Here is a 20,749-nt window from a genome sequence, read left to right as displayed (position 1 = left end):
AATGGTTGGGGAATTGCAGAAATTTTATCGTATACCACTGAAGGCAAGCCACTGGTGCTGTGGCTTGCAATATAAGTGGGAACACGGAAAAAGTGAGTTAGGATTTGTACTTCTCACGGTGTTATATATTCAGGTGGTAGCACAGTGTATGTGTGCAAAGAGTAGACCCAAGTACAAAAGTGCCATCAGTGCCCTGTTGTACACGCCTGAGCCCTTACTGGGAACAACCTAAAGGTGCTGCATGTCCCTGCCAGGTACGACTCGCGGGAGTTTGCAGTACCTTGGGCGATTGTCGGTGCGAGCACCAAGTACTTTATTTTTGTGTAACTTGTATACTCTCTTAAATTACTCATGCAAGTTACCCTTGCCTCTCTTGGAAAGTGGAAAGGTCAGAAAAATTGCAAGCTTCAATTGTTTTGTTTAGGCACTCTGCTGCGGCATACATTTCGTATGTTTGGGTACCTCGGTGCGGAAAGGTATCAACTTGCAAAAGCAGGTGTTGCTGCCTTGGGGTCGGTGGATGCAATGACTCGGTATCTAACAGGACGTCAAAAGAACATCTTTTTGCCATTCCTTTAAGCCTAATCGCATTACAAAACTTCTGCCTCCCAACATAAATTTCAAGGCAAGAGTGCAGGAGCCCAAATTCGTCTACAAGCAGGATGGAAGGATAACGTAATGACGAAGGACTGCTACAAAAGACTGATATTAAAAGTCGACTGTGATTTAGTGTTTCTTCCAGAGTAGAGATTTGGAAGGAGAGGAGAAGGTGCACCCTCTCACCAATATTTTGGGGGGAGGGGAGGGAGAAGGAGATTTTTGTTGTAAACATGCATTTCGGGACGGATTGTACTACCTTGAGGGTATCTTTAAATTGGCAAGTTACTTGAATTGGGGCATGCTGGTAAATTGCAGGGATAAGAGGAAGGCATCTTTTGGCCTTTTCGTTGCTTTCCTTTCATCTTGGCGAGTTACTTCTTTTAAGTATTTGGCATTCTGTTACTTTTTAGCTTAGTACTTTTTAACTTAAAATTCTTTCTTTGAGTGTCTTGTAAAAGTTTGGTTCCTGCTTCTATTGTGGATGGGCTTGCATGATTAGTCTCAAACATGCTTGTTCACACCAGACAACACAGAGCAAGTGCAGAGCAGGGTTTCTCGAACTTTTTGATGTCGACAGACCTCTATCGATTGTAGATCGAGGAACCCTCCTAGAATGGCAGATGCAAAAGCATTGCAGAAGCCTACAGGCCCTTTAAACAATAATTCGACTCTTAGTTATGCATCAATGGGTGGCTCGGAAGTTTTACAATAGTGCTTTCGGTAGAAGTGGAGACTCAATAAAATTTGGGAGCTTGGGGAACACTTGGGTTTGTAAGAGCCGTGGGAAAACCCATGGTGTAGAGTTTGGCTTAACATGAGTACAAACGGTTCGCCCATTGACAACCAAGAAACTACTTGGTATGCTATGCTGTTGCCAAGGTACAAAAGTGCTTCTTAAAGAAATGGTACAACTGAAGCGTGATTGAGTCATTGGTAAGTCTTATTTTTAGCGTTCGCTAGCAGTATCAATCGGCTATTAACCGCAGTCGTTTATACTGGGAGAGTTTGGCCAATGGGCACGGCTTAATTGTGACCCTCGAGAACTACCGGGTGAAACAAGAAGACGGTAGGCTCTTTAAATCGACCGGAAAATTCGGTTTCTTAACCTATCGCGCTACGACTTTGTGCAGCGTCGCCCACAGATGGTGCATTTTTTTTGTAAAATTTGCAAAGAGCGAACTTACCTGAGGAAAAAGTAAAGAAAGAAAAAGGCTTAGCTCCTATGGAAACGCAGCGACGCCACCGGTCTGCAATCAACACGGCGCCGTTTTGCACGGTAGACAAGAGATGGCGCAACGAACGCCGCCAACGAATGAGCATACGGCGCCGAGAGCCAGCGTTTTTAGCAGACGATCTTTTCGAATCAAAAGCGGCGCGCGTTCCGCAAACGGCGACAGTTGCAGAAACAAAAACAGGCGCGGTAACAACAAGCAACTGCAGTTCCTTGTCTGCTAAAAACGCCGGTTCTCGGCGTCGTCTGCTCGTTCGTTGGCAGCAGTTGGCGTCGCGACCGCTTGCGCCATCTCTTGTCTACCGTGCGAAACGGCGCCGTGTTGATTGCAGACCGGTGGCGTCGCTGAGTTTCCATAGGAGCTAAGCCTTTTTCTTTCTTTACTTTTTCCTCAGGTAAGTTCGCTCTTTGCAAATTTTACGAAAAAAATGCACCATCTGTGGGCAACGCTGCACAAAGTCGTAGCGCGATAGGTTAAGAAACCGAATTTTCCGGTCCATTTAAAGAGCCTACCGTCTCCTTGTTTCACCCGGTACATTAGGCTCCCACCACCTCGTTGGCTCCCACTTACAAAGTCTAGGAGACCCCAAAGGTCCTTTAAATTATCTGAAGTTTGAGTAAGAAATTGATCTAAATGTGATGCAAGCTAAAATGATTTTTTTTTTTGTATGGCTACACATAGAGCAGATATGTGATGATGATTTTCTCTACATAGTCCTATTGATCATAAGCATGTATGCCACACATCAAACATTTGGTAAATGTATGACGTAAGTTTATCCCTCAAAACTGTGGTTTATCATGGACTGTTTAGACAGCATATGACAACTCAAAACAGAATTAAGTTCGTTCATTAGGAGCGATGAAAATGGGCACCACGGCGACAGTTTTCATACCAACTTGCGCGGATGCCATGACGTGGACCTATGCCATGCCGCCACGTCACAACGTCCGCGCAAGTTGCTATGGAAATTTTCACGTGGTGCCCGTTTTCATAGCTCACGTGCGCCCGCTTGAACCCCGTTGAGTTTGCTACTCACCGAGCACCGGTGCACTGTGGAGAAGCAGGACCCGCGGAAGCAAGCTCCTTGGGTGTTGCCTCTCTGCAGAGCACGGGTGCTGGGAAAGAAGCGCACTCAACGGGGCCGCGAGAACAAAAAGTATGAATTACGCGAAAACGCCGTTCAAATTATGCGGCTTATAAAAAAAAAAAAAAAAAAAAAAAAAAAAATGGCGGGGCAGGTAAAATTTTGAAATATGTTTGAATAACCATATGTGCGAAATATCAGTCTGAATTATCGCTAGCCTACTTACTGTAGTCAACTTTACAATGACTCGGTGTGGGTCGTTGTCTTGTAAAAAACGAGCCATAGTTGGTTATTCATCAAAAAAGAAAAATGACTGAGGGAGCTTTTTGTGGTTGCTGGAATTACTGGGCCGTCAGCAGTAATCGTTAAACTGTCAGACTCGAAAAAAAAAAAAAAAACATTTTTTTTTTTTAATTGTAGGTTCAAGTTTTTATTTGAGCTGTCCATACCACAGACTGCCTTAAAAGAAAGATCACTCTCTGCATTTTTCTCATGACACTTTTCCTTCCAAACTGCCTCCACTAAGACCTTCTGTGACTTTAGTGTGCTTGAGCACAGATTTTTGCATGCCAGAGGAATCTCCTGGCTCGTTACAGGCTGCTGATACCTCCAAACTTTGAATAACGCAGTGCAACAAAGCCGTCTATACAGTAAGTTTAACAGTCTAGTTCTTTATTTTGCACAAAAGGTTCCGTTCTCAAGCTTCTGCAAAACCCTGCTGAGATTGCACACTGCACACATTTAGGAAACCATCCCTCCATCAACTGCTTGCAAACTGAGCAGACACCCATGCCAAACCCCACTTGAGGTTGGTAAGCATGAACTTTAGCGCCTTGGTCCACTGCTCTTCCGAGTTGAACTGAATTTTGATAGAGCACGATTGCCCCGTCTTGACGTCCTCAATCTTGCCCTTGTCCATCCTGTACGGCAGACAGAACCCCGGGTTGCCCCTCTCCACGTCTTCCTTGAACTGCTGCAGGCAGTCCAGGAACGCCACCATGGCCTGGTCGAATTTGGTGTCCCAGAGGAACTTGAAGCCGCCCGCAAAGTGCAGCGGAAGCTCCCTGGACCTGTCTTCGAGGCACTCGAGGTACGAGTGGTTGCCATAGGGGACTAACCGGTACCTCTCGAAGGTCAGATTGATCTTCTTGGCGAGCGAGTGGAGCAAAAGCACCGTCTGTCCCCAGGCCACGTTGATCTCCGACCACTCCACGGGGACGTTGGGCAAACGTCCCAACCTGAAATTGTTGATGGTTCCAAAGTGCCCGTCGTGCCAGATGTGGAAGGTGGCGTTGAAGACGTTTGTCTTGACTAGCTTGTCCAGTTGGGCCTGCGCGTATCGCAGCTGCCCTTCCACGCTGACATGGTCGTCCTCGCAGAGAAGCAGCTGACGTTTGATGTCCGAGTAGTCTCTCCAGTAACGGTCCTCTTGGACCTGCAGCCGTTCCAGCTCCTCAGCGAACGTCCTGCGCTGCTTCTCGACTTCGGCGCGCTCGGCCTCGATCTCTTCGATCTTGCCGAGCAGCTCGTTCTGCTTGAGCTCCAGTTGACGGACTTCTTCATCCAGTTGTTCCACGTCCTCTTCGTCCTCGTCCGTGGCCAGTTGCTCCAGGTACTTCTTGTAGTCCTTACACTCGTCTTCGGTCAGATCGAGTTGATGCTCCATCTGATCAAGGAGGTTGTCGGCGCACTCTTCGCAGATCGGGTAGTCTACGTCCGACTGGTTCGTCATGATGTCGAAGAGGCGCGCCTCGACCTGGAGCTTGTGGCTGATGACGGTCTCGGCGGGGGCGGCGTTGTCGCCGACGAGCATGAAGCCGTTGCCGCTCTCGACGATGCGCCACGGCTCGATGGTGCGTCTCGAGACTGCAGAGTCGTCGTTTGGGAACCGGTACGCCAACGTCGGAGACGGTACATCGTAGGATTCGGCCGGGTCCGACTGACCCAACATCGGTTCCGACAGTTCCGATAGCGTCTGGTCGTCGATGGTCGAGAAGGATGAGTCCAGCTTGAGCGGCTGGCAGCATCGCTGGCACGTGAAGTTCACGGGGTAAGTACGGTCCTTCGTTAGAGTTACCGATAGGCTGGCCATCTTTTTTGTTTGAATGCTCGAAAGCCTGCTTGATTATTTCACACACCTAGAAGATCGAGGACATATACAAAGTCTCCCCATCCCGACCGTCCGCCATATGTTTTGCCCTGCAAACGCCCCCTTCTGGATATGTTTCCTGTTTTCTATCTTTCACAACGAGATCGGTGGTCTTCCCATAGTTACAAGGCTGACCCAAATAAATAACCATTTAATGACTGTTATTAAGTCACACATTACATTGATAATTAATTAGATATGTTTTGATTAGTTTTGATTGGTTTAGAATATTTAAACGGCAACATCCGTGATATACGAAACGAATCGCGGCCATTTCGGTTGTAAACAATAATTCTTCGCTCGGCACGTGTGCCCCTTGAGTGTTTGAGATCGTACCACTATCCTCAGTATCATTAAACAAAGCAGTAGTGATAACTTTAACAGTGGGAACAACCAGTACATTTTAAGATCTCACGAGCATGGCCCGCTACAGACCTTCGAGAGCGATGGTTGTGATGAGCAGCATCGGCGTGGGTGTCGGCTGCACCGTGTTGTTTAAGTAAGTTTGTTTCGTGTTGGCGAATTTGCGAGACGTTTTGTTCGTTGTTGGCCTGTTGTCGCAGGGAGCTTCTTGGAGGGTGTCGTTACACAGGGGACGAGAAGCTGAACGGCAAGAATGTCATCGTCACCGGATCCAACACGGGACTTGGAAAAGAAGCTGCTCGAGAGTTTGCGAAAAGGGGTGAGAAAATTAATGCTCTATTGCCACATTCAGTGGATCACTGTTGGGTAAGGTATACATCCAAAAAGTACTTGAATTACAGCAACAAAGTAATTGAGAGGTTATGTACTAAAGTAAGTACACCATCCGCTGTGTCACTAGTTGCGTGCAGTACAGGCGAAGGCAACGCCAGGCGAGGGGAGAAAGGGCAAGCTCTAGGCAGGCTGGGGCAGAAGAGAGAAGCCTCCTCTCCTATCTACCGTTCCTAGTGCTCTCCCTTTCTCCCCTTGCCCTCCAGTTCCCTTTTTTCCCGTTCCGCCTTCCTAGAGCTCGCCCTTCCTCTCTTCGCCTGGCGTTGCCTTCGCCTGCACTGCACACAACTAGTGACACGAAGTATAGATAGTATAGATGTATGTGCATTCAAAGTTAAGTACAAGTACTTTAAACAGTCTTTCATGGCGCACTTTAATTTTCCTAAACAGTGTCTCTCTCTCTCTTTTTTACTGAGCCGCCTCGGTGGCTCCGAGGCGAGAGCGCCGGCCTACGGATCCCCAGATGGCGGGTTCGAATCCCGACCGAGGTGCCCGCAATATGACGGAGGCTTATTGCGGAAAAGGCGCCGTGTAACCGAGCTTTCGGTTGCACGTCAAAAGATCCCCAGGTGGTCCAAATTAATCCTCAGTCCCCCGCTGGGGCGTGCCAGATGCCCGTCGTAGGTTTGGCACGTAAAACCCCCAAATTTGACTTTCTCTTTTTTACTGGTACGCATTGTCCCAGGGGTAATCGGGTGCACATCAGTTATTTTCGGATATGACGGCAAATATTAATGATATCAATGTCAAATGGCCACAGAGATAAGATTTATTCTTTGCTGACCAACTATTTCACACAATTGGCTTATAAGTAGGCTGTATACTTTCCGCTTTTAACTGAAAAACATTTATAAACATCCGCCGGTGTCAAAAATACAAAATCGGCTAAAACCGAAAAACACAGTTTTTTTTATATTTCTGAGCAAGCGCTGTTTTTTTTCCACCGAAAAAGTCCTGTATACTTCCCAGTTTTAACCGAAAACACCAATAAACATCCGCCGGTGTCGAAAATAAAAATCGTTCAGAACAAAAAAAAAACAACAACAACAGATTTTTAAATATTTGTAGCGATGTTTTTTGTTTCTTTTTTTTTTCTTTTTCTTTTCACTGAAAAGATTTAGCAAGTTTCCGTCAAACTCCTTGTCTTACCCAGAATCATGCACTTTGCCTGCCTTTCTGTTGTGTCCTATGTTGTCTTGGACTCTCGGAGGAGAGTAGCTTTGTTCCACTGTTCTCCGAGGTCAGCGGTCCTCCAGGGCTGCCGAGCTTAACTATCAGTGACCCGAGAGGCCAGTCACAGCTGGCCAGCACTGTCCCAAGCCTCGTAAGACGTTTTGGGGCTTCCTGTGTCCAGCGCAAACATTGAACGAGCATTTTCGGAATTATACTACAATAATCAAGTATGAAAGAGATTGTGCAAAAGATGTAAATAGATGTCGGACTGTTTTTCGTCTTCAGTGGTAGTTTACATTCACAATTTTTCCCATTAATAATCACCGTTTTTAGCGTCTGGATGAGAGAATTCACAGAAAAGCAAGGATACTGGTGAAGTAAATAAACTCCGATAAACATCCATCGATTTTTTGTCATAAATAAACACTGGAAAGTGTACACCTTACTTACAAGGCACTTATTTGTATCGGCCTTGTAGCCGCCATTACTTCACCTAGAAAAATTAGCAATGTGTCGTCTGCTCCCTTTTCTGGTGAGAGTAGGATATCCCTCCCCGTATTTCTTCAAAGTTGACAAAGCATTATTTTGTGGTACAAATTTAACAAGACCCATTTTGAAAATTTAACAATTTGGGGAATGTACTTCGAAGTCGGGGGTTGTGCTTTCCTCGGGAAATGCCAGAAAAATATACTTTAAGTAAAGTACAAGTACATACTCCTACACGTTTTCTTAACCTAGTTGAAGTAGTAATTTGTACAATGTACTTAAAGTACTCCCCAAAACTGAGATGGATATACATTTACTTGTATTTTTAATACAGGCTGCGAGAGGGAGGCTTTAAAGAGTCGGTCGTCTTCAAGCGTCTCCAACATTTGCTCATTGCTTCTCCGCCCAGCTATTGACCGCCACTCGAAAACACGCGCGTGCACATGTGTAACAAATCAACAGTTAAAAAACAACATACCAGAGAAGACAAAAAGAAAACAACCGCTAGATGGTTAAAGAAACATGCTGTTCGGGAAACACTCGAGAAAATATTAGGTTTTGGAGAAAATCAACTATCTGCATTAAAAGACAACTCCACCTCATTTTTGTTTTTGAAAAAACAATACAGTCTTCTTCATTATCACCTAAGAAGACCACACATCAAATATTACGACCTAGTTCAGTCCGGCAAATTTTGGAATGCGCGAAGTTGCCAAAATCGGCAAACTCTAGCAGGTTAATCAAGGCGCAATCAACAGCCCAGTCAAGGCTATGGCGTCGGCGTAGCCAACACTGAGCTAAACATCATCAACTTTGCCCCTTTTTGTTTGTTTTTACTTTTCCAGGCAAGCGTAACGGGTGGCGCCAGCAACATTTCCTCTCGATGCTCAGCAGTGTCCACGTGATTGGCGTAATGCGCCCGCGCAGCGCGCTTCCTGGGAGCTGTCCGGCCGTCCCGCTGTTACCGCCATCTCTCGCGTCACAACCGCCATCGTCGTCTCGCCATTTGTGACTATTGTCTCTTGGAGTTTCGTTCATACTACGTGCACTGACTGGTGCCGCGGTTGTGCGGACGTCGTCAGATGTCATAGACACCAAAATGTGGCGAAAACTGCGGTGCAGACGACACTTGTGCCTGGCACACGCCCGCCCCGACAGCGGCCGCCCCCATCCCGCTCGTTGCATAGAGGATCACGTAACGTCTCGTACCACGTGGTAGCCATGTTTTTGGCGGCCCGAAGCGAGTGTTGCCCAACGGAGCTGATGTTTCGTTTTCTATTTCTGGTCATGTTTAAAGCAAAATTTAACAAAATATATCCCATTTTCTTGCTGAGCAAATGATGTAGTGCCTTTTATTAGTGCTTTTCAATGTGAAATCACTCATTATCCCGAAATTTTCAGAATTGAGCGGAGTTACCCTTTAACTCCTTATTTCAAACTCTTTTTTTTTTTCCGCATTCTGCTCATTGAAAGTCATGGCAAAAGAGCCGAAGCATGCACCTGATCTCGCTACACCGCCATCTCCTTCCGCGCAATAAAGTCTGTCTGCTATGATCACTGTCACCATGGCAACAAAGTGTCTCCTTGATAGGTGCACATGTGAACGCAGCGTCTAAAGTCAGCAACCGCTAATGTTATTTCCTGAACATCCTCTCCTAACCGATGACACCATAACAGGTCGACGGAACCTCTTCTTGGGGTTCCAAGCTAGGTTCGGAAGCCATTCTTTCTTTTCCTTTCGCGGGCTGCAGTGTTCGGCCTGTAGGGCGATTTTAGCTACATACAGGGTGCGGCCATAAAGTCTAATAGATTTGGCACGCCTTGCAAAATTCGAATTCCAAATGTACACACCTGAATAAGGGCATGCGAAAATAGTTTTGCAACAAGCTTTATGCATATTTGTTTTAGAGCTCAAGTCAAAGGTTGTGAAATATTAAAAATAAAGCAGAAACGGTGGCACCGTGCGTTTCCTACACCCTATATCGGATGTTCGTCCTCTGCACACTGGTTTGTGAGCTTGCTCCCAGATAGTCATTCTCCATTTATTTAAAAAAAAGTGTTAATTATCGCTATTATCTCGCTCGTCACCAGCCTGTGCTAATGGTTTTTAGCTTTTTTGCATTTGGTAAGCCACCCTGGAGCGAGCTCATAAACCAATGTGCGTACGATAAACAGGCTGGTATAGGACATAGAAAATACATGGCCTCCGATTTTGCTTTATTTCTAATCAAAATTGAGCCCTAAAATAATAAACATACATAAAACCTCCAGCGAAACCATGTTTGCGTGCCCATTTTCGGGTACCTACATTTGGAATTCGAATTTTGCAAGGCGTGCCAAATGTGTTTGTCCTTACGGCCGCACCCTCTACATCTGGCTAGAAATGGAGCGAGAGGCCAAACTGGTGAACCGTTGCTCTATGTTTTTCTACACACAGTGGCATTGCTTTCCAGCTGGCTTGAGTTTTTTGGTGTTGTGAACAATTTTGCCTGCCGGAACGGTCGGCGACATAGATTAGCGTTGGCGAGCACTCAATTTTCATGCATACCACCTGCTATTTCGAGTTAAGGCGAAATCTTAATGCTTGAGTAGCTGGCTCACCGCGGCCAAAATAGCCTTGGAATCATACTTGAAATCTGTCTTGTTGTCTGTCTTGAATTTGTCTTGGAATATCCTGGCGAATGTTCCAAGACAGTTTCGACATATAGAAACACAAAGTTAGCACGAGTTTGTACAACATAAAGAGATTCCTCATTGTTTTTCTCGAGTTCTGTCTGCGGGAAAGCCAGCTGCCTTGCTTCCGAGATCTACCTCTAATGGAGATACCGAAGAATCAGTTACAACGATTTGGAAAATGGAGGAAACAGTTCACTAACGTATGGTCTCAAGTGACTCGCCAGAAGTGGAATGGTGTTTCGTGCAACCACCCCCCTCGCATGTTTCGATCAAACTTTCTGCATTGAACGTCTTGGTTTCCTTTGTCTTACTGCAGGTGCTAATGTCATCATGGCTTGTAGGGACATCAAGAAATGTCGCCGCACTCGAAAAGAGCTCATCGAGGCCACAAAGAACACAAACATTGTCTGCGAGGAGCTGGATCTCGCCTCGCTCGAGTCTGTTCGTGAATTCGTGACCCGGATCACTGCGAGTGAGTTGCGAGCCTTCACTTCTTTCCTTTGCCCTATTGGTACAGGGTATTGTTCCCAAGCGCTACTCAGCCGTAGAAAAAAAGCCATACAAATAAGCCAAAGAACAGAGTGCAACAAAACTTTTCACCAAGGTGTGTTTAAGTGAAACGCATTGATCGCACTTAAACTTGGTGAGTCTCATCAAAATCAATTGGGGGGGCTAGTTGGTTGAACATCTAGACGGTGATGTTCTGGTCTGCTCTGTAAGGTTGACAAATACCCAGTAATCATGAAACAAAGTGTGGAAACTGTACATTTCATTGCACTCTGCAATAGACACAACTAAATAATTTCACCGAAGGCAGGGTCTTGGCGATCCTACAAATTCAATGAAGAATTTCTGGGTGCATGATGTTTCTTTGAAATTGGGTGCTTGATCATCATTTTACAGTAGCCAGCACATTGAATCTTTATACTGTATATTCTGGGCCGTAGCTAGCGGACAATGCACATTTGAAAGTTGAAATTTTACCTGGTGTGAACTATCTGCAGCTGCGGATTATACACAGATTTGTTGTTTTAGTACATTCTTCGAGACAGGACGAATTGTGTGAATGACGGAGCATGTTAGTGATGATTTATGTATCTTGCAAGCTTCTTTGTGAGCTGTAAAGCTGGCATTTGTCAAGGTGTGCTGACAAGAAGATTTTATGTGTGGACTAGACACCACCGTCTAAGAAACCACTTTTTGTTCTTTCAGTCCAAATTTTGCTTTTGCTGACTTACACAGGTTTGGAAAATATGGTAATCAAAGTGGGTAATGTGAGGCATGTCTTTGCATCGCAGATATTGGCAAGGTGCACATCCTGGTGAATAATGCTGGTGTCATGCGGTGTCCGAGGACCCTCACCAAGGAGGGCTTTGAGAAACAGCTCGGCGTGAATCACCTCGGTAATGCCATCTCCAGCCTTCCATGAAAGTTCATCCTTTACTATTTTATTGATATCAAAAAAGGTAAATTCACAAGAATCTAGAAAGCCACTATTAGTGTTTTTACCGTATCAGTAGCTCAAATGCTTGTAAGCTCTACTAGCTTACCGTATCATCCTGTTACTATGTTCACATTTTTTATCAAAGGGCATTTTTGGCGTCTCTGATGAGGTGGTGTCTAGTGAGGCGTCTGCGAGTTCCCAATCCATATGTACAGGTTAATAAACTTTAAATGAACAATGGGAAATACCTGCAAAACAGATCGCAGGTGGTGGCTTTGCTTCCTCAATACTCTTATTAATTAGTATTTGAAGTGCCACTTTTATTTGCATTAAAGCAGGTCTCGCAGGCATTTGAAGTATTGAGGTAGTAAGTACTAAGGAGTACTGAGTTACTGCAGGCATGTGAATTGCCGAGATAGTAAAACAAATATTTTTGGGTTGGGTAATTTGTGTTGCGAATATTCAAATTTCGAATAGTAGCTTCGAATAATGTGCTATTTGATATTCGCATCGGGATGAACTGCGATATTCATACTTTTCGAAGTGTTGATCGCGGCAGGTTTGGTCCGTTGAGTGGGCTTCTCAACAAGCGCATGGGCACTGCGGGAAAGCAATACCCGCGGAGCTCGCGGGCTCCGCGAGTATTGTTTTCCCGCAGTGCACATATGCGTGGTGAGAAGCGCACTTAACGGGGCTAACCCGCCGCGATTATGCAAGAGTAAACGTTAGACAGCGATGTCTGGACAACCCGCGTTCATCATAAGCCTTTTTTTTAATTTTTTTTATCATGTTTAAAGGTGGAGAAAGAATATTTGGGTATTGCAAGCAGATTTATAAATCCTCTCGATTAGGATAGCTGCAACAAATTTGTCATTTGCATGCCACAGTTCATACATAGTTATATTATAATTAACTGAGCTTTGAAGTGGACAAGTGGGAGGGTGGGAACAGCTTTAACGAGTTCAGCTGAATTTTCGTCTAAGCATGGTGCAGGGTAGTGAAAGGCTTGGAGAGACTATTCAATATTCAATTAGAAAATATTCAGCAAAAACCACTATTCGCTTCGCACTCAAAATTCACTATTCACACTTGCCTAGTAAATTAACTACATGTTCTATGGAGAAAAACTACACTGAACAGTGTTTGAAAAGTGCTTTTGTTTTCTGCTTCTGTTTTCTAGGCCACTTCTTTCTGACGCTGCAACTGCTCGATGCCATCAAGGCCGCAGCTCCTAGCCGTATTGTCAACCTCTCCAGCGTGGCCCACCTCAGGGGGCAGATAAAGTTCAACGACCTCAACTCGGAGCAGAGCTACGACCCTGCCGAGGCCTACAACCAGAGCAAGTTGGCCAACACACTGTTTACCCGCGAGCTGGCCCGCAAGCTCGAAGGTGCGGAGAAATGTTTGTCACTCAGACTGAATCAGCAGAGTTTGAGTTAGTCTGGGTGATGCTTGTCACTTAACCTCTGTCAGATGAGTTTGAATTATGTTTGTGTTTTAATATTTTACAGTGGATTCTATGGAGTTTGAATTTGTCGGTTGAACTTAGTCAGCTAGATGTTTGTCACTCAAACTCAGCAAAGTTTGATCGAGATTTCAGTGGTCTCAACTACATTCGAGTTTTTTCACTCAAACTCCATTGGCTTACCGTAAAATACCGGGCAAGCGCCCACTCAAAATATAGAGATAATAACGAAAAAATGGGGGATGGGCGCTTGTCCGGTCATAATTTTTGACATATAAATGTACTGTGCATATTTTCTCAGATCTTGGAAATTTGGATATCGGCGCTTAATGTGGAATGAGCGGATGCACGGTATTCTACGGTAGTTTGAGTGAGTTTAAATTATGTTTGTGAGCCTGAGCTTTACCCAGTCGACTTTGCCTCAACTTTCATTGAACTTGTTTGAAGATTTGGTGACAAGTTGTATTAATAATAAAAAAAAAAAAAGAAGTGGGTGGGCAGCGTTTTGAAATTATTTCATAGGGTTATAAATACCCCTGAGTATGTAGAATGTAAACAGCTGCTGAGATTAATACATCTTTTCGAACGTATACATACTATTCTATGAAGTTACATGCAGACATGGTCTAAGCATTTCGAGCCTGCTTGCTCATTGAAGGCAATCATGTCTTAGCCAGCCCTTCGATTTTGGTAATGAAAAATCTGGGACGGGGGCCCACACAGAAAGGGGGTGAAGCACACTAGAGTCCTTGCGAATTTTGTTAATTTTTGTCTGGCAATGAAACGTTTACCTTTTGACATTTGTTTTGTCCTAGTTTCGTAAAAGTCACACTGCGATTTAGAGTGTGTAGCATGCACCTCTGTGCCCCTTCTACATTTCCTTGGGTACGTTGAGCGAAATTAAAGCCCTCGTCTCTGCGGCCTAGTTCCATAATGACCAGTTTGATGGTCCAGCTTTTCACGTCATTTTGAGTAAAAGCGACGATGGTTTCTGCCGACCCAATGAAGCACTCTTGCGTAAAACTTCCACCTTACAGATTTTATCCATCAAATTTTGAGTGGCAAACTTATTTTTATTCCCTAGTTGGTCCTTGCGTGTTATGCTTTGCAAACATATTTTTATTTTATATGTAGTTGGCTCCTTGCGTGCTATGCCTTCATAAGTATCTGGACAAGCGTAAATCTCTTGTTATGGCCCCTTTTTTTTAAGTGCGATTTGAACTGAACCATACTTTCCGGACTACAGTCCATACCCAGTTCATAGTTGGCAAAAACAAACTTTGACAGAAAAAAAAAATTTTTTCTTTAGATAGTTCACAGCAGATGCACATTCCATAGATAAAATATTGTCATACACAGCCAGAGTGAAAAAAAAAGAGATTTATATCATTATTTAAATCAAACCTTTCCTGCAAAAATAATCCCAAAAATAGTTTTTATTTACCATTTGTCTGTCCTTCGATGCTTTCTGGCAGCATTTGTTTTGAACTGAAATCAAAGAATCACTCAGCAAGAAAGATTTATGTCAGGCTGTACACTGGTTGGTGACAGGTCAGGAGTAAAAAAGGAAGCTCCTCCCACCCCTTTCCACTTCAGCAGAGCGAATGGTGGAGTGGAAGTCGCCTCCTCTCCAGCATTCGCCTTACTAAAGTGGGAAGAGGTGGGAGGAGCTCCCTATTTTACTCCTGACCTGTCACCGACTATAGCAAAAAGCAGTGCTCTTCGAAGTGAATCATAGTCTTGAGCTTTCTTCCTATAAAACTTGCACTTTGCCAGGCTAAAAAGAAAAAAAAAAAAAAGATTAAACTGTTTTGTTTTAGTATGGCGGTGTTTACATCAATAAAAAAAGTTGTTACTTAAAATGTACTTTAAATTTACTGTAATTAATTCTTTCGCTGTCTTATCAGTAATTGGATGACCTGATCAATCAATCTGCCATGTTTAAAAATATGTGTAGTGATAAAGAATCACCATTTCCTAGCTGCAGTGATTTAGATCAAACTAATGCTATTTAAATCAAATAAATCTTATTTGATTTAAAAAAAGAAATATTGTGATCTTTTTCATCTTGTACAAAGCACTCCTCGAAAAATGCCCGCTCTATAAGCGCACAAAAGAGGTTATATAAAAATCCTCATCTACATGTTTAATTAAGATATTCGGTCATATCTCATCATAATGAAAAATCTTGAAAAAACAAATTCATGTATGGCCCACACCTGCAAGCGGTCCTCAGCACGAACATGTATACTGTGCGGACCGTAGTCCGAAAGATATTGTGCTACATTCGGACGGGGAGCCATGTTGGGTGGCTACTCTTTGCTCCTGCAGGCACTGGGGTCTCCACGTTTGCCGTCCACCCCGGGATTGTGAACACGGAGATAAACCGGCACATGGGCATCGCAAGCTCCTTTGTGGCCACGGTCCTTGTGAAGCCCATCCTCTGGCTCTTCACCAAGTCTCCCAGACAGGGCGCTCAGACCGTCATCCATTGTGCTCTCGCCGAGGGACTCGAAGCAGACAGTGGCGCATACTTCAGGTACCATCTGCAACATACTGCTATTTTCTGGAATATATTTCAGGTATTCTCTTGAACATGCTTCAGATATTTTTTTTTTTGGGGGGAGGGGGTCAAAATGCATGTGTATCAGCTGGATTTCGGGGGAGATTAAAGCCCCTGTAAGCCCAACGCTATGCCTTTGATTTGGAACATACTTTTAGTATTCTCTAAAACATATACGCACTTCAGGTGTTATCTGGAACATGCTTCAGGTGCTACGTGGAACAAACTTTAGGCATTACCTCGAGCATACTTCAGCTATATTTGGAACATACTTAAAGTATTATCTGGGAACATTCTTCAGGTACTGTCTGGAAACTTGAGGCACCTTGACCCCTTGCCTACTTATAACAAGTGTCACCCCTTACGGACCATAAAGCTCGACCATGAGTGCGACTTGTGTTTCGGTTCCGACGGTCGCTTGGCGCGCTCTTCGGCAGATGGCAGAACCACTCCTGTTGCTCCATTTACCTTAGGTTGTTTGCTCGTTTGTTTAGCTGTTTGACAGAGAGAGAATGCTCCATTCAGCCCCACAAAAAAGAGGCGATCGCTTTCAACTTCAAGCGTTTGCACTAAAACGATGTAGTTTTGGTGCAGAGGTCCGCTTTTGCCGATAAAGAGATATGGAACCTTCTTTTTGAAAGTGATTAATGCTCCGGCATATGGGACAACGAATCTCGCAGCCTTTCGCGATCTTTTTTAAATCAGACGACAGTTCAATGGATTGTGACAGGAGCGATGAAAACAGTGTGAATCTTGCGAGCCTTCCGTAAACTTCGGGGTCTGCACATCAGTAAGACTGAGACCTGAAGTCATGATTTAGAGGAAGATACGACACCTGGAAGTTGAGGAAATGTTTTTGTCTTGGTTTGATGCAAATCGCCTGTTCAAAATGAAGATTTGCTGTACACTCCTCGAAGGAAAAAAAAAAAAATGAGTAGGCAAGGGCTTAAAGGGGAGGTCCGGTGGTTTTTGAACTACCTAAACTACCTGCATTTGCTAATTCCAGAGGACTTGTTCTTCGTGGGATGCTATTTATCGTCTATAAATTAAGAATAGCTACTGAGAAAACGGCAAGTCATGGTGATGCCAACGCCATCATTACAATTTTTCCACGGTTTCATGCGGGGCGATGTCACCTGTTGTAAAACTTGCTGGTCGAGCAGGCAATGTAAAATACTATGCAGTATATTGCCCATTTTTTCAGTTCTGCTGAAGCGATTTTCCCCAGCATTCTACTGCCCCAATTACAACATCTGTTGTCATGTTTTTAGTCACTCGCTGTGCTGTGCTGTGTGCTCACGTACACACACGGGCAAGGAGTTAATAACTCCACATTGCGTGTGACCTCTCCTCTTCAGGAACTCTATCTTAATGGGTGTGTTCAGTAGTGGATCCGGGCGTCAAGGGGTTCACGCTCCTTCTACTAGACGGCAAAAAGCGACTTCCGGTGCACGTTACTGCGGAATAAAAGAGTCGCGCTCTTGTGCACAGAGTTCCGAGGCGGTACGCGAGGAGTAAAAGAAGCACGGTACGATGTATTTCCGGATCGCTGACGAAGTTACGGTGCTGAAAAAGAAAACAAACAAAATGGTGGGAGAAGCTGCGTCGGCTGTGGCGTGGGTCTGCGGTTTGCTCGCTTTTGTTAAAAAGCCCTTGAAAAGAAAAATATGTTTTTCTTCAACAGTCTAATTGGGACACGCGTGTCAAAAAATTTATTTTACGTGAAAAAAATAGTTTTTTAGAGCAATATTGACGGCGCGAGACGTGATTTATTTGGCAGTCACCTCCTTTCCACTTGTCTTCTCTCTTGGCATTTCAGGCGCGGGGAGGAGAGGTGGATCGGCTTCGCCTTCACGACCGAGATGGTTATTCCGGAATGACCCGTGACAATCATGGACTTTGCGCGCAAAATTTCGAACAAATCTCTCGCCGTCAATATTTTTTTTTTCCATAAAATTGATTTTTTGGCATGTGTGTCCCAACCAGACTGTATAAAAAAAACTTTTTTTTTCTTTTCAGGGGCACTTTAACGAAAAGTGCTCAAGGTAAAACGAATAACGCAATTTAATTTCGTTTCAAGCCTGGGCTCTTTTCAGAAAATGCCTTGGAGTGTTTTTCGTTTCTTTGAGACATGCTAGCAAACCACATAAATGTTCATTTGACGCCATGCCTTGATCGCTGTTCCATGGAAACTCTCTGTCCGCGCTGAACAGAGCAAGGCAGGGTACAAATGTGACTGGTGCGCGGTTGGACTTTGCAGAAAAAGTGATCCCGATTAATGTTTCGTTTACATAACTAAATCAGGGTTTGTGCGAATAGAAGACGTTGACCGACGCTCGCTTCGGCCGACAAAACCTTCATTGCCAAGCGCAGCCGACTTCCCGTGTGTATATGAATACATTTTATAGGATGTTTGTAAAGAAGCGCAGAACAAATGTATGGCTCGTCGTAACCGACAGCGTAAATTCTCCGAGCTCCATGTTTTCCGTGTGTTGACAACATTTTTGTCTTTTTTTTACAACAGTAGCAGCCTTTGCACCGCCCTGCAAAGCGCTCGGCCGCTTTTGATCGCTTGTGATAGCAGTGCTGATGTCTAAAGTCACTCACTTTTTCTCTAGCGATCTTGTAGAATCTTCTTCAATACCGGCATCAAATAAAAGCGATCATAAATAATAAACAATCTTATCATGATCTAGCGATCATAATAAAAACGAGCGTCGTCTGCTTCCATTTTATTCGGAGACCATCTGCCACAGGGGAGGAAGCGGAAACTGCGTTGAAGCAGCTGAAGAGCTGCGCTTTCTTTGCCGTTCAGTAGGCGCTCCAAGAACTCCGGCTCGAGTTATTCCGTTCACCTAAGGGAGCCGCTAGTGAACGCACCCAATGCGTGAAAGCTTCAGAACCTGAACCACTGCTTTCTGTATGATAGCAGTCATGGGCACGTTACCAGTAAAAAGTAACAGTGTTACAGTTACCTAGGGGGGAAAAGCAACTCTGTTACAGCTACAGTTGCCAGTTTCAAAAAGTAACGTGTTACAGTTAGAGTTACTGCAAAAAGAGTAACGTCGTTACTTTCTCGTTGCAGTACAAAATTTAGACACAAGAAATCACAAATCAAAACGATATAATTTTATTTGTTACACTATAGTGAGAAGAAAGGCAAACTGAAAAATTAGAAAAATTTAAACCCGAAGGGTGTTTCTTTTTAACGTCATTCACAGTTTCAGCATTAATTATAACAATTATTTGCAATAATTGTTATAACTTAGGATTAACCGTTTTCCAAAATTGTCACCGGCCCGCGTCAGTGGACGTTTCGGTTTATTTTTCACTCCAAAAGGAATAACGACAGAGATGGTCACATAATTGCCTTATGGGCTATACTCGGAAGCAAGCCTAAGCATAGCAGGTCAAACAGCTTCCAAAAAATAAAGGGGGAAAGGAGACAATTAGCTTCTGGTGCTTTACGAGTGTACGACGACCACCGTGGCGTCTATGTCCGAGACGCCAACTGCGGAAGTCATGTTCACTCGAGCGGCTCCGAAGAGAATAAATAAGTTAAAGCGTCAGCTTTCTGTACATTATGGGGACGGCTTCCTTGAAAACTAATAGGGAGGAGGAAACGGCGAACGGCTGGGTGTAAAAACGACAGCACAGACATATCCCAGACACAGCCCAGACGGAATGCTCGGAGACATCGCACGACCACCGACACCCGCAGATGGTCTGCACGAGATAAGAGTGAGCCAATGTCGGTGAAACAGACATTGTTTGCCGCCCCTACCACCGCGGGCGCCGCTTCCTTTATCTCCCGGTTTCATGCTGACTCGTCCGTCGTCCATTCTCAGTCGTGGGCTAAACGTGGCTATTTTTTGTTTGCTTAATGCGTGGCCACGCTTTTTTTTTTTTTTTTTTTCAGCAAAGAGTTTGGAAAAAAATACTTCGAGATGGCGATTTCTTTATGTCCGCGGCAGTATTCTAATTTATATAGTAAAAATAAGTAAAAGTAACGGCGTAAACAGTTACAGTTACCCAATAAAAAAAAGTGCTACAGTTACAAGTTACCAGTACTAAAGAGTAACGTGCTCCAGGTAAAAGTTACTGGAAAAAGTAACTAGGTAGTTACCGGTAACGCGTTACTAGTAACTAGTTACTTCCCAAGACTGTATGAGAGGCATATCAATGAGTCATTGCACAGAGCTAATGCTGAACAACCTGATGATAAAGTATGTGGCTAACTCCTTGCCTGACTGTACACCGACTCAGACACAGTGTGCTTTCAAAGTAAAACACAAGCACTTTTTATTGCCAAAATTGCCTTATGAAAAAAAAAAAGACAGAGATTTAACAATAACTTCGAGGTGCAAACCTTGAGTAAAGCTGTGTTTTACCCCCAACAAAGACCCAACATATGTGTTAGGGCTTCATAAAATCTTTCGAAACCCTCGCAGTCTCACTTTGAGAGACCTGTGGAAAAATAGCTGCAAAGAAGCAGAATACCATGGTTTTCAGATTACATATGTAATAATGCTGTCCATAACATCTTTTCAGCAACTGCAAGGTGGCAGCAGCCAATCCGATAGCAGATGACGAAAATGTCGCAAAGTGGCTCTGGGCAACCAGCCTGAAGTGGACAGGACTTTCTTGACCCTTTTGTAGTCAACTATTTCAAGACGTTGCAGTCTCCGAACGTTAATATATACGTATATATAGATGTTGTTTAGAACACTTTCTGACATCATTGATAGACTCCTTAACAATAAAATAATTTTGACGAAAATAACTCGTTTGTGATTTCTTACATTTTCATTTTATTTTCTGAACTACCTGCAATCGGAATTGCAGTGGTGAACAAAACTACATTATAGTGATTGTAGGTTCAGTTGCACACTAAAGGCTGATTCACATATTTGCATTTGGCTGTGACCGAGTGCGGTCCAACTGCTTGTCACGTGATGTGGTTGTGTGACAGCGAGATCCGACGTTGCAAAGTGACATCACGGAGGTTCTGTAAACGAAGTGCCTTTAGATCGCCTTAGGACATACCTAAAAGACAAACAGTTTATATTTGTGCCTGGGAGCATTTGGGTTCTGTACACAAAGGACTGACTATGTGCTCGT

At 44.2% G+C, this 20,749-nt stretch overlaps 2 protein-coding genes across 3 annotated transcripts; one reads left to right on the top strand and one right to left on the bottom strand.

Annotated features, from left to right (window-relative positions):
* Positions 1-3,574: 3,574 nt before the first annotated feature.
* Positions 3,575-5,159, bottom strand: LOC8041595 (beclin-1). Its single transcript, XM_002414804.5, has one exon. The coding sequence runs from the start codon at positions 5,009-5,011 to the stop codon at positions 3,680-3,682; it is 1,332 nt and encodes a 443-aa protein (XP_002414849.1). The 5' UTR covers positions 5,012-5,159; the 3' UTR covers positions 3,575-3,679.
* Positions 5,160-5,484: 325 nt separating this feature from the next.
* Positions 5,485-20,668, top strand: LOC8041596 (retinol dehydrogenase 13). Of its 2 annotated transcripts, XM_029992618.4 has the most exons (7): positions 5,485-5,567; positions 5,632-5,750; positions 10,473-10,628; positions 11,455-11,559; positions 12,781-12,990; positions 15,397-15,604; positions 20,180-20,667. In XM_029992618.4, the coding sequence occupies exons 1-7, from the start codon at positions 5,488-5,490 to the stop codon at positions 20,274-20,276; spliced, it is 975 nt and encodes a 324-aa protein (XP_029848478.2). In that variant the 5' UTR covers positions 5,485-5,487; the 3' UTR covers positions 20,277-20,667. The 2 variants fall into 2 exon arrangements, with proteins under 2 accessions (XP_029848478.2, XP_029848479.2); XM_029992619.4 differs by lacking the exons at positions 5,485-5,567; positions 5,632-5,750 and adding an exon at positions 9,802-9,884 and having other exon boundaries at positions 20,180-20,668.
* Positions 20,669-20,749: the final 81 nt, after the last annotated feature.

This window comes from Ixodes scapularis, unplaced genomic scaffold (genome assembly GCF_016920785.2).
Source record: "Ixodes scapularis isolate PalLabHiFi unplaced genomic scaffold, ASM1692078v2 PGA_scaffold10__122_contigs__length_95168666, whole genome shotgun sequence".
NCBI classification, from domain to species: Eukaryota; Metazoa; Arthropoda; class Arachnida; order Ixodida; family Ixodidae; genus Ixodes; species Ixodes scapularis.
Note: the sequence above shows the minus strand (reverse complement) of the source record. Positions and strands in the feature narration are given on the sequence as shown.